The sequence below is a fragment of the Heptranchias perlo genome, chromosome 27 (genome assembly GCF_035084215.1).
Source record: "Heptranchias perlo isolate sHepPer1 chromosome 27, sHepPer1.hap1, whole genome shotgun sequence".
In the NCBI taxonomy this organism is placed as follows: Eukaryota; Metazoa; Chordata; class Chondrichthyes; order Hexanchiformes; family Hexanchidae; genus Heptranchias; species Heptranchias perlo.
In genome coordinates this window covers 24,669,883-24,687,382 of record NC_090351.1, presented here as the reverse complement: position 1 = coordinate 24,687,382, position 17,500 = coordinate 24,669,883, and the positions used below count along the sequence as shown (strand labels likewise).

General features: G+C 41.9%; 1 protein-coding gene across 3 annotated transcripts in view; it reads right to left on the bottom strand.

Moving 5' to 3' along the window:
- kif21b (kinesin family member 21B) overlaps positions 1-17,500 on the bottom strand; it is a 150,309-nt gene that overhangs the window by 73,999 nt on the left and 58,810 nt on the right. For 2 of the 3 annotated variants that reach the window (XM_068007454.1, XM_068007456.1), the window contains exons 5-9: positions 16,214-16,348; positions 11,837-12,004; positions 5,322-5,437; positions 2,711-2,906; positions 1,803-1,992 (exon numbers count right to left, since the gene is read on the bottom strand). In XM_068007454.1, coding sequence (XP_067863555.1) covers positions 1,803-1,992; positions 2,711-2,906; positions 5,322-5,437; positions 11,837-12,004; positions 16,214-16,348 — 805 coding nt within the window. Of the gene's footprint in view, positions 1-1,802; positions 1,993-2,710; positions 2,907-5,321; positions 5,438-11,836; positions 12,005-13,345; positions 13,420-16,213; positions 16,349-17,500 lie in introns of those variants that run through there. The other variant, XM_068007457.1, reaches the window with a different exon arrangement.

Below are 17,500 nucleotides of genomic sequence, written 5' to 3'. Positions count from 1 at the left end.
CACCCTAACCACGTCAAAGAGGTCATCCGCTATGGACAGGCCCTGCAAATACACAGGATCTGCTCAGACGAGGAGGAACGCGATGGACACCTACAGACGCTGAAAGACGCCCTCGTAAGAACGGGATATGACGCTCAACTCGTCGATCGACAGTTCCGACGGGCCACAGCGAAAAATCGCATCGACCTCCTCAGAAGACTAACACGGGATGCAACCAGAGTACCCTTCGTCGTTCAGTACTTCCCCGGAGCGGAGAAACTACGCCATGTTCTCCGCAGCCTTCAACATGTCATCAATGACGACGAACACCTCGCTAAGGCCATCCTCACACATCCACTACTCGCCTTCAAGCAGCCACCCAACCTCAAACAGACCATCGTTCGCAGCAAATTACCCAGCTTTCAGGAGAACAGCGTCCACGACACCACACAACCCTGCCACGGCAACCTCTGCAAGACATGCCAGATCATCGACACAGATACCAACATCACACGAGAGGACACCACCCACCAGGTACATGGTTCATACTCCTGTGACTCAGCCAACGTTGTCTACCTCATACGTTGCAGGAAAGGATGCCCCGGAGCATGGTACATTGGCGAGACCATGCAGACACTGCGACAACGGATGAACGGACACCGTGCAACAATCGCCAGACAGGAGGGTTCCCTCCCAGTCGGGGAACACTTCAGCAGTCAAGGACATTCAGCCACCGATCTTCGGGTAAGCGTTCTCCAAGGCGGCCTTCGAGACACTCGACAACGCAAAATCGTCGAGCAGAAATTGATAGCCAAGTTCCGCACCCATGAGGACGGCCTCAACCGGGATCTTGGGTTCATGTCACGCTACACGTAACCCCACCAGCGAATAAAAGTTATCTGTTTTTAATACAACGGGTCATTTTCTGTCTTTCTCTTCCTTTTGGATGTTTCTCCCTCTCTCTCTCTGTTTTGTGTTCTGGCCGTTTGTATATTCGGTGGTCCTGTAGGTAACACCTCTCTGTCTGAACACTTTGATTGCCTTGACAACGGGCAGTTGGAAAGATTATCTGTAATCACCAGGTATTGATCTCTGAATATAAATGCGAAACGTTCAAGGATTTCATTTCCACATTCACCTGACGAAGGAGAAAGCCTCCGAAAGCTTGTGATTTTCAAATAAATTTGTTGGACTATAACCTGGTGTTGCAAGATTCTTTACATTTAATAATTTAAAGCATCAGATACAAAGCACAATTAATTCAGGAAATCACTGCAATAGAACATATTTACTGAAACCTTTTGGTTTGAATTATTATGAGCCATTAGCCACATGGCTTATTAAAGCATAACTTTTCAGAGTCCCATCATAGCCATTGATCTTAGTTAGTGGCACTTATGATGACTCATTAATTCAAACTTTGCAAGTCCAACAGCTTTTAGCTCCTGAACTCTATTATAAAGAAACAAATCACCACAACATCTCAGAGCTGATAACACGATTCTACTGTGGGAATCTTCAATTACTATGCTTTGGTAAACCAGAATTCCAATTCTGATAAAAACCATGACCTGAACTCCCACTGCCATGAAATTGACAAACCAATGGCTACTTTGTACCACCAAGGAGGTCTTAAAACCAGTCCGGAATTGAGTAAGTGAATAATTACAAAAGGTATCAAACCTTCTAATGACACCACAATTGAGCACATCATACTGCTTCACTGGACAGTGGTGAGAATTGCCTATTAAAAGTAAAATGGCATCTCATTAGAAGTTATCAGAAGGCTCAGCCCACATCACAGTTAATGAGTTAAATTTTACCTGCACTGGCTATGATCTGAGTGGCTTCATTACTCAAGAGCTGCGTCACTCTGTTATTTAGTGCATCGATCGTTTCTTGCATGGCTTTGACACGCATTCGTAGTGTGTCATTTTCTTTCTGTAGCATTGCATTTTCATGGCATAAGTCATTGTAACCTTCAGAACCATCCTCACCAATGACACGTTTCCCCTTAAAAAGATGAGCAGAAATGACTTTACAACAGTGTCTTCATTAACTCTTTGAGCAGTGAAGGAGATCAGAGTATTTGGGTCACACAGATGATTAGTTTTTAAACTAGTCACTGTATGACAAAACACAAAATAGACATGCTAATGAAGCTGTCTCTTGGTAAAAATTTCATGATCCTTTTTTTCTTTTGGGCATGGTGTATAAGTACCCTTACAGTGCAAGGGTAAATATACATAAATTTATATTTGTAATAATGTTTTTTGCAAGCAAAGTGATATTGAACCAGAGCTCATTTTGCAAAGTGTTGTATCCATCCATTAATGCAAATAAGTAGCTTCCACTTCTTTAGTCTACTGGAAATAATTAATGTTTATTCAATGTGATTTTGCAATTGATGACTAAAATGTTACTACATGTATGTGAAAATCCAAAGTGTGACTCACATTTGTGACAGAGGAGCGCAATATGTGCCAATAAATCTCCACTTTATACTGAATCCATTAAGGAAAAGGATTACATTCTTTGAAGAATTCCTATTTGGACCTTTGGTGATGGAAAGACAGTGGCAACCATACAGACCCACCTGGGCCACTGCTCCCCCAGGATTCATTGCCCACATTTCTTATTTTTAAAATTCGTTCATGGGATGTGGGCGTCGCTAGCAAGGCCAGCATTTATTGCCCATCCCTAATTGCCCTTGAGAAGGTGGATTTCTTACCGTCTTGTACTCCATCAGCTCCATCTGAAGTCGAACAATCTCAGCTCGCAGGGCACTTATCTGCTGACTGGTCTTGTCTTGATTAACCACAACTTTGTTCTTGATATTACGGGCTCGGTTTGCGTATTTGAGGGTGTTGAGAGTTTCCATGAAATCACGATCAGATGGGCTTATGCAAGCAATCATGATGGTTCGACTGTATGGAATAGAGTAATTTTCAAACCTTTACTACAACTGGGAAAGTGTTGCAACTGTGTCAGAGGTTTTACATTCAAATTAGTAGAAAAAAACAAACAATTTCTCTACAATTATCTCTACTAATGCACTTCTGAAAAACCTTATTTATCGGCTTGAAAGGTCTGAAATTGCCAGTAATTTTAATAAAGAGTTCCATGAAGGCATATGTACCCAATTAGACTTGAGACTTTTCACTAGGAAGATATAAAAATGTAGTTGATGAATATCATTTTTGCAAATTGTGCCATGTTGACTATTTACTGTAATCATGGGAAATATTAATCAATGTACCTGTATTATCTTAAAAACACTATTTATTTCCTTACAGAACATATTTCAATGATACATCCTCTGCCAATTTCATGGACTTCATTCTACTCCTGGTTTATTTGAGCTTCAATCTACTTCTCCACTGGTCTCCTGATCAAACTCCATTTTTCCGCTGGGTTCTGGATCAAACACCGCTCCCCGATCACTCTTGGACTGAAAGCTCCTTCAAGAGCTTCTGGTCCATACTCTATTCCTCCAATGGCTCTTGGATCAATTCCTGTAACTTCAACAGTTGCTGGATCAAACTCCACTCCTGACACCTACACACTTCACTTCTCTGTGGCCTACTGTCTTGAAGTTTCGGACTCGGAGTACTGGACCGGTTATGTCCTTTTACCAAGCCTCGACTCTAAGAATCTTCCTCATCATACCTAGCTCTGATTGACATATTCCAACATCTCCCACTGTGTCAATTTTAGCTTGCACTCTGGACCCAAGACCCCCCCCCCCCCACTCCGCACCATCCCTCTTTTCAGCCACTTCCTGGCCCTGCTCTGTTTTGTCCATCTCTTCATCTCATTCTGCCATCTCCCCTCACATCTCTTCCTTTTCCAGCACCAACCTCCCTTGATCCTCTCCTCTTTCAGCACTTACTCCCAAATTACTTTCTCTTCTGCTGCCATTCCAGGTTCAAGTCCCTCCACTTGGTATTGTCCAACACGCCCATCATGACATCCATCTCTGGTTCATCCAGAGCAACACCCCAATTGTCTTATCCTCTGTTCCTGATCACCATTCCAACCAGCTCACTCAATGTGGGGTTCATCTCTCTAGTCTGTTCCCCATCCCCATATTTCTTCCACTGTCCTTCCCTAATCCTGCTGAATAATCAACAACCACTTTCCTACTCCATATCACCCTCCACAATGTTTTCTCCCTCACAAATAAAGACCATGCCATCCACGAAGTCAATGTGGTTGAATCCATTAACGTTCTAGCCCTAATAGAACCTGGCTTATGGGTGGCAACTCCTTCCACTTCGGTGAATTCTCCCAACCTAGCTACATATTCCATCACTTATTCTGCTCAAACTGCCCAGGTGATGGTGCAGCTTTTATCTTTAAGTCCAAATTCAGCTTTCTATCCATTTCTTTGGCAAATTCTCCTTCAAGCAACTCACCCTTTTCTACCACTCCTGCCTCTCATTTGAAAACATCCTCTCAAACCCTATCGTGACTTCCCGAACAAGATCTCCCCTCTTGGCCTCTGCACCGTAACTCATAATCTGTGATTTCAACCTACATCTAAACTCCCCTAGGTTGCTCTCCTCCAAATACTCTGCTTTCCTGCCCTCACTCAACCTCACTCCACAAACTATCCCAACCACACTTATCCATTCAATCTCACCATTTTATGCAGCATCACCAGCTCTGAAGTTTCAATCACCAATAAGACTATCCTTGATCATTGTGCCATCTCCCTAACTACCCACACCTCCTACTTTTCTTTAATCACACTTCTGACTCTCTACCCCTGGAAAAATTCTCTCCTAGCTCCCTCACCTTTCCTCTGGCCCTCCATGCATCATAATACTTCTTCTGCTGCTGACTTGGTCAATTGCTCCCACACCTTTGCCTTCCACAACCTCATTCTGAACAAGTTAGTTTCTCACAATTTGCTCTCTTTGTCGTTCCCCATAAATTTCCCTTTAAAAGTAAATGGTTGTGTAACAATACTTAGATGGTAGCAGACGTGCAATTTCCCCTAATTTATATATTGCATTGAAGAGAGCTTTTAAGATACTTTGTTGACTACTTATTTTGACTGAAAACCACTGCTTTGAAACTGCTTTCAAGCCGGCGATTCTTTAAGGGGAAGCTAGATACCTTTAAAAGGGAAGCTAGATAAACACGAGGGAGAAAGGAACAGAAGATTATACTGATAGGGTTAAATGAAGAGGGGTGGGAGGAGGCTCATGTGGAGCATAAACACCGGCATAGGCCTGCTGGGACAAATGGCCTGTTTCTGTGCTGTACATTCTATGTAATCAATACAAGACAGATCTTTACTTTCTCTGCTATACAGATCTCTTGCTTCCCTGTACCTGTTTCCTCCTAGTGAGTCTTGAAGAAGCCTTGTCAGTTTGGAGTCTCTGTACGGCACATGATGGCTCTTCTTGCTTTGGTCTCCCAATGCACTGATGACATTTCCCAGTGACAGCTTCATTGAAAGATCAGAGGGAAAAACAAGAGACACATTAATTGCGAAAGACAATTACGTATTATTCTGGGGGTTAATTTAAGTCTATGAGTTTATCAACTGTACACTTTCCCCTCGTCTAAGATTTGAAAGATCACAGTTCTGTTAGATCTGTGTTCAGGAACTCTTAATGATAAAATGTATTTCTACAAAGTACATTCTGGGAAGAGGAGAATAACATGCATTTTATTTGGACACAGAAATGACAAAAAATACAAGCACAGCACTCTAAATTCTGTAATTGCACTGAATAACAATCAGAAAAGGGCTGCTTTAACATAAAGTACCACTGGGTGGTACTATTCACAGCAGTTGAACATTACATTGCTGAGTGACAACATTTCGATAATTGGGATACTCAATTTTTGAAGTAACAACAGAAGTGGGAGACAAGGTTAAATTAGAGATTTGAGAGGAGGCATTTGTAGGATTTATATTCCATGAGAATACTGAACTGATAATGGACAAGCTATGAAATATTGAACTAAACCTAAGTAGAATCCATCTTAGTAATGTACATGTCACATGTACGACAGGGCTTCTCAGTCAGGAACATATATTTCTACAACACAACCATGCGACATTTTCTGTTCCACTTGTACCAGTGTAATTTGCTTATTTGATAGGAGAATATCTCCCTCTTCTTATATCCTCATTAATATCCTTTTATTCTCTCCCCTCCCAAAATGATGATACAGTCTGCTACTATAAAGCACTCCATTTAGTTGTCAAGTTTGAGTGCAACTTAAGCCACGTTAACCCAGGAGTACTCTAAATCAGAGTCCAGAGAGTGCTGTACCACAGAACTACCAACCTCCTCTGCCACTGGCTAGTTTTCACAATAAAGAAAATAATTTTCATTTTTATATAGCACCTTTCATCTCCTCGGGACATCTCAAAACATTTCACAATCAATTAATTACTTTTTGAAATGTTGCTTTATTGGCAAACACAGCAGCCAGAACTGAATATCCTTTGAAAATATATTTTATATCTATGTATTAAAAAAATCAGACATTAAAATATACAAAACCACTGCAACCCAGTTATTGAAAACTGTTGCTAATTAGAACCCTGCATCCCCCTCCATAATTTTCCACTGATTTAAACTTCCTTGCTCCAAAAAAAATTGTAATGCAATCTTAGAATAAGACAGTATGGTTGCCCTTTGAAAGATAATACTCTAACAAGACTTTCAGTAATTTTTTTCCCACTGTTTGGAAGTGAATATCTCACTGCACAGTAGTATGAGAACCCATATTCATACTAAGTAAAGGGGGCACTGCACATGTGTGAACAAACACAAAGTAACAATCTAAAATGACAGTTTTAATTCTCAATCTATATCCACAATTCCTTAGTGGAATCCACATGCATGCAAGTGCGCAATTATACAGTCACTTTTACATAATTAGGTTTGACCTCTGGACACTTTGCAAAATGTTGTCTTCAAAAAATATTTTGAGAAAATTTCTGTATCAGTGCTGGGGTATTGGGGAAAGGACATGTGTACACACGTGTAAGTGCACAGAGTTCTCTAATGATGGCAGGACCACGATTCAGAGCTGTGGGCAATCCACAATGAAGTGGGTGTTTCACCAGCTGTGAACTGTTCTTTGCAGCCATCTGTATCAGATCAGTAGTGCAGCATAACCACAGTCTAAATCAATCAGTAGATTGGTATGAAGCTGGTCTATAAATATACATTCAAATAAACCAGTGTCTAATAACAACTGGCCATAATAATATTTTTTAAAATCTCTGCCATCTCACTGGAGCCTTTTTTTTCAAACCAGTTAGCATAATTGAGTATTTGTGTCACTTCCACTCTTGACAGCACTGTCACTAAAGAGAGTTGGGTGGGGTGAGAGAGACAGTAAAGTTATTGTTGGTGCATCTCTGGTTTAATGCTGTTTAGCAATGCTGCAAATGGATAGAAATCCTCTCACTGATTTTCAGGGAAAGCTGCTAAAGAACAAATGAATTGTTTAGTCTGGGAATATAGGATGGGGATCACATGACACTTCAAATGTCCAAAACAATAAATTGCATTTTGAACAGGTCAATAATAATTCTGACAGTCTAAGTGCTCTGTGCACAACTAACCATTTAGACTGTCAATGGCTTCTTAATGTGCTTTTGACATGGATGCATTGGGCAACTTTTAAAATATCACCAAGCCTTCATTCTGTGAATTTTTATGTTCTTTCTTCCCACTGTATTTGCTCTGTACTTTGTACAACTGGAATAATTTATATAGCAAATTATTTATAAATGAATGTCTGGCACAAAATGTGGTTAATAATTAGCTTAAAATTGCAAAAACCAGATAACAGCTTGAAGATGTCACTCTCCATTACAGTCAGGAGGAGGACTGCTGATTTCATGTTCTCTCAATCTCTCATTTGAATCTCTCAATCTCTCATTTGAATCTCTCAATACGGGGCCACAATAAACAATACATTTTTAGATACTCAGATTTCCATTTGTACAAGTGTATATACACACGTACACACACACACACACACACACACACACACGGATAGGTATACTTCTTTAGAGCTGTCAATCTGCAAGCGATGTACTGACCTGGAGCAATGAATGCATCACAGCAAATGCAAGGGCTAGATTTAATTTTTTTAAACTCTGAAGCACAGATAGGAATGATAAAATATGTAAATTCAGAACTACGTACTTACACAAACTCTTCATTTCTTTTGAGAACTTAGGGAACCACTGGATATCAAGGCAAAGTTGACAAATACAATATTTGGGAGCCATTCCTGTTTATAAATTCTTGAATTTTGTATCCTATTGCTGACTTTTAAATGTTATCTCACATAATTGCATAAGCAGTGAATAGCTAGAAATCCCAGTATAGCTCATTAGTGATGGTATGTGAAAACCATTCTTTGAACGATTTTGAAAGACCCAAAGTTAAATTTTGTTAAAAACACGATTGAGCATAACCTAACTTAATCACAATGATGATATCTTGCTCAAAAATGCATTGCAAGAGTAACGGTTAAAAAATGCAATGTTACAAGCTTTTTTTTCTTTCAACACACCAGTATTTACCTTAAAACATACATACACTGCAACGGATTATATTGTGAGTAAACTACTGATGCTTGTGTATCGATTAGTGCTTCTCCTATTTTCTCCCCCACCTAATTCTATTCTCTTCTCATGGATGACGCAATCGAGACTGCCAAACTTGGATACGTCCAAGAGCCAATGTCAGTTGTAATTCAATTCGTACTTGGCTATCCTAGATAGAATTCTATCATTATCTATTGTTATTTATTAATGTTTTCACATTCCATGGGGGTTTGTGTCCCAGTTCTTTGACTCCTCTAAAGAACTAGTTGAAAACAAAAGCCTTCTCATGCCCAGTCAACAAAAGATATTTGATCCTTTTATGTAGACTACGATGATTTACATTTATGTTAGGAATTCATCTATCTGGTTTCATTGGTTTGCATGAATTGAAAATAATCATTTTTAACCTTCCAATTACTAAAACAAACAGGACATACTCCTGCAATACAGAGGAATGGTCATTATCCTGCATCACAAACAGCACGAGTTAATATGCCACTACAAGGATAATCTGTTTTATAGATTTCCTTAAATTTATTTAGTTTGAATTGAGCACAGAAAGATTATCTCTGGATCATTTAAAAGGCTGATTTATAACTATATATTTGAAATACTACAAGCCTTTTGATATTTGGAATATAAATAATCAAAATGTTTCACACTTTCTTGGCTCATTTTCTCTAAGTTCCAGATTTCCCATTCAAAACAACACTGTGATTGGGCTGATAAAATTGCAATGTTAGCTTTAAAATTGTCAGTGGGGTGTCTCCAATCGGATGAGAACATTTTTATACAATGTCACATTGTCCAGTGCACTGTTTTGGGGGACTACCCTCCTCTCCCCCAAAACAGGTCCCCGCAGCACCCTCACCCACATCAGGCTTCCTACAGGAATTGGTTGTGGAGTGACAACAATTTTCCTTTTGAATTAAAATAGCGTTAAGTCACCAGAAATCCTTGGCTCACTTTGATCAAGAGTCTATGGGGGTAATTATGCGATTCCAGCTGCACAACATTAGGATGACCGAGTGGCACTGGCCATGCCTACCCTGAGTGAGTGGTCATCGCCCAATAATACATTATTTAATGGTGCTCCCAGTACATGACACACTGGAGCCAAGAGCTGCTGGCTGCCCAAGTGCTTACAGAATTTCCCAAAGGGGAGGGGAAGGGGTCATGTGAGTGTAGGGAGGCAGGGTAACATGGGGAACAGCCAGACAGGGACATTTTTCCTTAATATTTGATGGCCTTTCCTAAAGCACCTGTTATATTCAGACCCTTTTTGGCTGGAGCGCTGCTCAGACCCCCCAGCTGCATTTTTTTTTATTCATTCATGGGACATGGGTGTCGCTGGCAAGGCCAGCATTTATTGCCCATCCCTAATTGCCCTTGAGAAGAAGGTGGTAATGAGCAGCCTTCTTAACAACTGAATGGCTAGCTAGGCCATTTCAGAGGGCAGTTAAGAATCAACCATATTGCTGTGGTCTGGAGTCACATATAGGCCAGACCAGGTAAGGATGGCAGGTTTCCTTCCCTAAAGGGCATTAGTGAACCAGATCCGGTTGTTTCATAGTCACCATTACTGATACTGGCTTTTTATTCCAGATTTTATTTTAATTAACTGAATTTAAATTCCCCAGCTGCCATAGCGGGATTTGAACTCGTGTCTCTGGATTATTAGTCGAGGCCTTTGGATTACTAGTCCAGTTACATAACCACTATGCTACCGCATAATGGGGTAACTCTCTAATTTAAAATTTTCTCAGGGCCTTAGAGTTCGTGTGCTGGCTCTAAGTGCTCTTCACACTCGCCAGCTGCATTCGGGTGCTCTAGGCACCTCAGGTGTGTTACAGGCTTCTCATAATTAGGGGAGTGGACATGTGATGCACTGAAGCATTGGCCCCTATGTGTCAAACTTCAGAAAAAAAATCCTGCAACACTACCATTTGTTATGGGCCGATGAATCTGTCGGATAAGGGAGCCAGATTTAGCAACATAAACACCAGAAGCTAGCTCATGGACACCAGTCTACCAAAATCTGAATGACAACAGTGGTAGTATAAAAGCGGCTAAAAATTGCTCTGATGATGGATCGTGGTTACCTGTGGAAGGAGGCCAATGAAGCCCTCAATTTATACTACCGCTTCTCCATCCCCTTCTAACCAGCACAATACAAACCTCTTTTGAAAGGAGAGAAAATAAGGATAATCATCTACATGTCAAACAGTTGCAGTCATGCTGTGTAAATGACGTAAAATACTATTTAGCCTTGCTTCTAATTACACAGAATTCTGCGTACTGTCTTTTGTAACAAACTGCCCATTCTCCACAGGTGAACAGGCCTGTAGTAGGCAATACAATTGAGGTCATCAGCAATATGAAAACACTAATTCAAAAACAAACACTTCCTGCCACTGCTTTGCTTGTAAAAACAACCACATGAAATTATTTGAAAATAAGCATTTAGAAACAGCAGAGCGACATCCATGAAAACACTTTAGGGATCTATTGTTAGATTTTTCTGGATTTGGGCACTCTTTTTACTTCACTAATCATAACTGCTCCAATCTGGTTACTAGAGAAATGTATTTTTGTGATCTGAGTAGCTGCTTTTATTTCGCTCCAAAATCTGTGCTAGTAATGCCAGCTCCCGACCACACAGGTCTTGTACAGCTGGCAGAAACAATAAAATTGCAAGGATTTGCCATGGATACTGTTTGGGAAAACCTGTTTTTACAACAGGTGTGTGTGAGGAGTTTTGGCACATATTCCTTTAAATTCTCAATACACACCAACAAGTACAAATATTTGCCTTGTTGCAGTTCCTGTTCTGTGTACATGGGCTCCCAGACATGTGCCAGGCTGACCAGCACTTTCACTCGATAGGTTGTTCTTTCAGAATTCAGGAAAGGGAAGGTTCAGCTCCATGGAGCATGTAAAGTAGGAGCACAGCGGATTTTAGTTTATGGGCAGGTTAATAAATGCTCCACAGCACCAATGATCCTTTTATAGATGTTTTAACAAGAACTATTATTGGATTTGTACCAGCATGAACCACAAAAGATTGAACAAGTCAATCGTTATGGGAGTGCAGTGTGTTTCACCAGAGCGGATTCTTTATGCTAATGATTCAAAACACAACCTGGACGTTCGTAGAAATGTCAAAAAACACATTCCATACATTGGGATAGTATATTCAGTAGCAAATTTCAACAAGAGTGAGTGAGGAAATTAAGCAGATTTTTTTCCCCTCCTTACCAAACCACAGTTGATAGAAATGCCTTCTTTGGCCCTCTCTCCTATTGCTCCAGTGCGCTTCAACCTTTCTGAACCAGCAAGGTCAACAAAATGGAATTTGGCTGTCAGTGTTTCATACTCATTCACTGGTTGTGATTCATGCGCCACTCGATTCACTTCACCATTCACCTGAAGAGTAGACAGTCACAGCAATACAAACAGTGATTAAATTAAATTTTCTAAAAAGAATGACTTTCATTATATAACAACTTTTATGTTTTTACATATCCCAAGTGCTTCATAGCTAATGAATTCCTTTTGAATTGTAGTCACTGTTGTTATTGTAGGCAAACACAGCAGCCAAATTGCAAACAAGGCCCCACAAACAGCAAATGAGATAAATGACCAGTTAATCTGTTTTTGTTTTATGATTTGCATCCAGGATGAATGTTGGCCAGGACACGAGGAGAACAACCCCACTCTTCTTTGAATAATGTCCTAAGATCTGTTACACCTACCCGAGATGCCAGATGGAGCCTTGATTTAAAGTGTTATCTGAAAGACTGCACCTTTGACAATGCAACACTCCCTCAGTAATTAATTGAACTGCCTGCGTAGGTTATGTGGTCAAGTCTTGGAATAGGGCTTGAACCCACAAACCTTTGACTCAGAGGTGGGTGCTACCACTGAGCTAAGATAAAAACTTAAGAAGTGCTACTCACCTCCACTTTTGTACCGTCAACCCCACCTACAACTTTTGACCATAGTTCCTGGAATCTTTGACTCTGGGGGTGGCAGCAACAGCAGCGAAGCTGGTATCAAACCTCCCCTTAATAACTCTCCCCTTGCTCCAGCAAATTCATCTAGTATCGCCTTTCCCATTAAAACAAATCATTCCTTTCAATTCACCAGAGAGAGCAAATTCAAAACTCCTCTTCAGGTTCTTTTCAGGTCTCTAGTATAGTTAACAAGACATAGGGCTCAATCTTCAAAGTAAAAAACGGGTGGGTTGGGGGAGGGGGACATTGAAAATTGCCACCATTTCAGACCTGCACATTTCCAGTTTTCACCGGGGCGGGCAAACCAAACCCGCTCCCAGGAGGTGGATTGGGTCTTAACACCTTTCAAGGAGGCTTTAGGCCTCCATTTTTCTGGACTTCCCGATTTCGAGTCCATTGGGCCGGGATTCCCGAGCCTTCTGTTTTATGCCTCGTAGGCCCAACAGCCTACCTGCACAGACACCACAACGATCACAGACACCCCCACCCCCGACCACGGACCCCCGATATCCGACCCTGATCCTCCCCCCACCCTGATCCATCAACCCCCGACCCTCCCACCCCCGATCATCTCCCTCAACGATCATGGACCTCCACGATGATTCCCGATCCCAACACCCCGGCCCCCCCTCCAGTGACTGACCCCCAATCCCTCCCGCCATGACTCATGACCCTCATGCTTACCTATGCCCACCCATTCCCCCCCCGCCCCCATTCATACAAACAAACAAAGACTTACCTGCAGACTTACCTGAACGTGTCCTCTCCCTGGCTGGTCTCCCATCCAACTGAGGCCAGCCAGTCACCCAGGGCGTTTAGTCGTACGGGAAACCGACAAAAAAAAAAAAAGACGTTCTTACATCAAATTCGTAAGGAGGTCCGGGAACCCGTACTATTGGGTTTCCCATCCTCAATTTGACCCCCCTGCCGCCTTCCCAGCTTGGTTTTAAAATCGAGCTCATAATGCTCCTCAATGCCCACTTCTGAACATTCAGTTTTCTCAAAATGGGATAAAGTCCTTGTTGTTAGAGCTGTTTTGAATGCTTATTGTGTCTCCTAATTGTTTTTAATCTCATTTTCTCACAAATCTTTCAGTAATTCCTCCCATATCATTCATACAATTTCCATAGCTGTGAAACACAAACTAAATGTTGAAGTTTAATGCTATCCTAGTGCAAGCTGCTCAAGCCTAAATGCTGGGTTGTGATGGCTAAAGCAACCCACCCTTTTCCTTCACATGTAGAACAGAAAAAGGTAGAAACTATTAATAAAATGGAGATGTCAGATCACAAATGAATGGGATTCAGTGAAACGAACAGTTTAGGATGAAAAAGCCTGGAAATCATTATATTAATGACCACTATGATGTGCCTATTTTCCACTATTCCTTTTTAGAAAGAGAGCTCTGTGCACTGTTCTTCCTTTTACATCTTACTTGCACACCTATCCCAGTAGGCTCTGCTGTGTTTTTTTTCATTCGATCATGGAATGTGGGTGTTGCTGGCAAGGCCAGCATTTATTGCCCATCCCCAATTGCCCCAGAGAAGGTGGTGGTGAGCCGCCTTCTTGAACCGCTGCAGTCCGTGTGGTAAAGATTCTCCCACAGTGCTGTTAGGCAGGGAGTTCCAGGATTTTGACACAGCGACGATGAAGGAACGGCGATATATTTCCAAGTCGGGATGGTGTGTGACTTGGAGGGGAACGTGCAGGTGGGACATTGTTCCCACGTGCCTGCTGCCCTTGTCCTTCTAGGTGGTAGTGGTCGCGGGTTTGGGAGGTGCTGTCAAAGAAGCCTTGGCGATTTGCTGCAGTGGATCCTGTGGATGGTACACACTGCAGCCACGGTGCGCTGGTGGTGAAGGGGTGAATGTTTAGGGTGGTGGATGGGGTGCCAATCAAGGGGGCTGCTTTGTCCTGGATGGTGTCAAGCTTCGAGTGTTGTTGGAGTTAACATTCATCCAGGCAAGTGGAGAGTATTCCATCACACTCCTGACTTGTGTCTTGTAGATAGTGGAAAGTCAGGAGGTGAGTCACTCGTCGCAGAATACCCAGCCTCTGACCTGCTCTCGTAGCCACAGTATTTATATGGCTGGTCCAGTTAAGTTTCTGGTCAATGGTGACCCCCAGGATGTTGATGGTGAGGGATTCGGCGATGGTAATGCCGTTGAACGTCAAGGGGAGGTGGTTAGACTCTCTCTTGTTGGAGATGGTCATTGCCTGGCACTTGTCTGACGCAAATGTTATTTGCCACTTATGAGCCCAAGCCTGGATGTTGTCCAGGTCTTGTTGCATGCGGGCACGGACTGCTTCATTATCTGAGGGGTTGCGAATGGAACTGAACACTGTGCAATCATCAGCGAACATCCCCATTTCTGACCTTATGATGGAGAGAAGGTCACTGATGAAGCAGCTGAAGATGGTTGGGCCAGGACACTGCCCTGAGAAACTCCTGCAGCAATGTCCTGGGGCTGAGATGATTGGCCTCCAACAACCACTACCATCTTCCTTTGTGCGAGGTATGATTAACCACTGAAGAGTTTTCCCCCTGATTCCCATTGACTTCAATTTTACTAGGGCTCTTCGATGCCACACTCGGTCAAATGCTGCCTTGATGTCAAGGGCAGTCACTCTCACTTCACCTCTGGAATTGAGTCCTTTTGTCCATGTTTGGACAAGGCTGTAATGAGGTCTGGAGCAGAGTGGTCCTGGCGGAACCCAAACTGAGCATCGGTGAGCAGGTTATTGGTGAGTAAGTGCCGCTTGATAGCACTGTCGACGACACCTTCCATCACTTTGCTGATGATTGAGTGTAGACTGATGGGGTGGTAGTTGGCTGGATTGGATTTGTCCTGCTTTTTGTGGACAGGACATACCTGGGCAATTTTCCACATTGTCGGGTAGATGCCAGTGTTGTAGCTGTACTGGAACAGTTTGGCGAGAGGCGCGGCCAGTTCTGGAGCACAAGTCTTCAGCACTACAGCCGGGATGTTGTCGGGGCCCATAGCCTTTGTTGTATCCGGTGCACTCAGCCGTTTCTTGATATCAAGTGAAGTGAATCGAATTGGCTGAAGACTGGCTTCCGTGATGGTGGGGATATTGGAAGGAGGCCGAAATGGATCATCTACTTGGCATTTCTGGCTGAAGATGGTTGCAAACGCTTCAGCTTTGTCTTTTGCTCTCACATGCTGGACTCTGCCATCATTGAGGATGGGGATGTTTACAGAGCCTCCTCCTCCCATTAGTTGTTTAATTGTCTACCACCATTCACAACTGGATGTGGCAGGACTGCAGAGCTTTAATCTTATCCGTTGGTTTTGTAATCTGTAGACCAAATTGCTTAAAAAAAGAGTGTAAGTGTACAGATTAATCCATGTGTTTACTGGTTCCCTTAATCTGATAGTAGATTTATAATTTTTCGAGGTCTATGATGCAGTCAATTCCTGAAGCTGCAGGGATTTTATACACTGCAGTGCTGCCAGTGGCAGGAGACCTACATATCTTCCATCAGCTGCACTTCTATGGTATAAAAACACTCAACAGGTGTCATTGAACTGCAAAATTCCCCTTCTATTTTAGCCCAGAATTACTATTCAGTATTAACTGTGTCTGGGAAACATACCATATCTTGTCTGGAGCAGATCCTCATTTGGCAGATGTGGACTGTGAAGATAGCATGGGAACGGGAACTCTCGGCATTCATCTGTGTGCTTGCAGTGGTGCGAGCAAGAGCGCCCAGCTTCAAGCACTGTATCATCTGCAAAACAAAGATAAGAGTAATCATCCTTTCACCAGCTTCCTGCTGACTTGAATTAGTGTCACAAACCACATCAACACTACCGGGTATTCCCAAATGGGGCTGTCAAAACTGTGGAGGAGGGAAAGTGCTGTTAGCTGCTCTCTGCAGTTCTAAAGAGATGCCATATTTACAACAGTAGAGGATCTAACTCTCTTACAACTATTGGTAATTATCTGTGATAATGGCCATATGGCAACCGGCCATTGCTATGATTCTGGTCCCAGGCTCCAAAAAGACAAAGAATGAGAAAAACAGTGTTCACGCTCTCTTATTGCTTAAATTTATTTAAATTCACTGAAGTGATCTTCCTCAAATGAGCATTTCCACTGCACAGTAATTATGCAAACTCGAATATCAACCATATAAAGAACAAAAGAATTTCAAATAAACTCATCAGTAAGGTAATTTGTTCTATTAAAACTAAAAAAAGCCAGTGAAGAGGAATCCAAAAGGAACAATTAACTCATCAATTTTATTTTCAGATTAAATTAAGGGTACAGAAAATAAATGTTACAACTTTAACACCTACATTAAAAAAAATAATGAAAGTACATACCATAAAATTATTTGATTTATTTTTAATTAGGTCTCATTATAGTTTGTTTTAAAGAGTTTTAATTAAAAAAAATCATTCAAATTAGAAATTAGAGCTACCCTCTTAATCAAGTGGGTAGAAGCACTGTTAGATGCAGTATTAAACCATAGAAGGGAAGGTCCCAGGTTTGATTCTCAGTATGTATTGAGTTATCTAATTTCAAGTGGAGCAGTAGGCGGATTTCTACAAGTAGCCTCAGCCTCCTTAAAGTCGGGAGGGGAAAAAAAAGTCTGTCAGATTTTCAATTCTCAGTCCCTGCGCAATATCTCCTGCTGGAAACCATGCATCTCTGGACATTGGGAGAGTGCTTTGCATTGTTGAATAGCCGACCATAACTTACTGAAAAATGAGCACTTGGGCAAACTTTGAGGGCTGTTGGCCCCAGTTGAACCAAACCCCATCAAGAGTCAGTACCCCAGCAAGAGACAGGAAGGGGAAGCAAAGTGGAAAAAAAATGAATCATTAAATTTAACACATAAGACATCACAATATGGTACTCACATCAACACATCTAC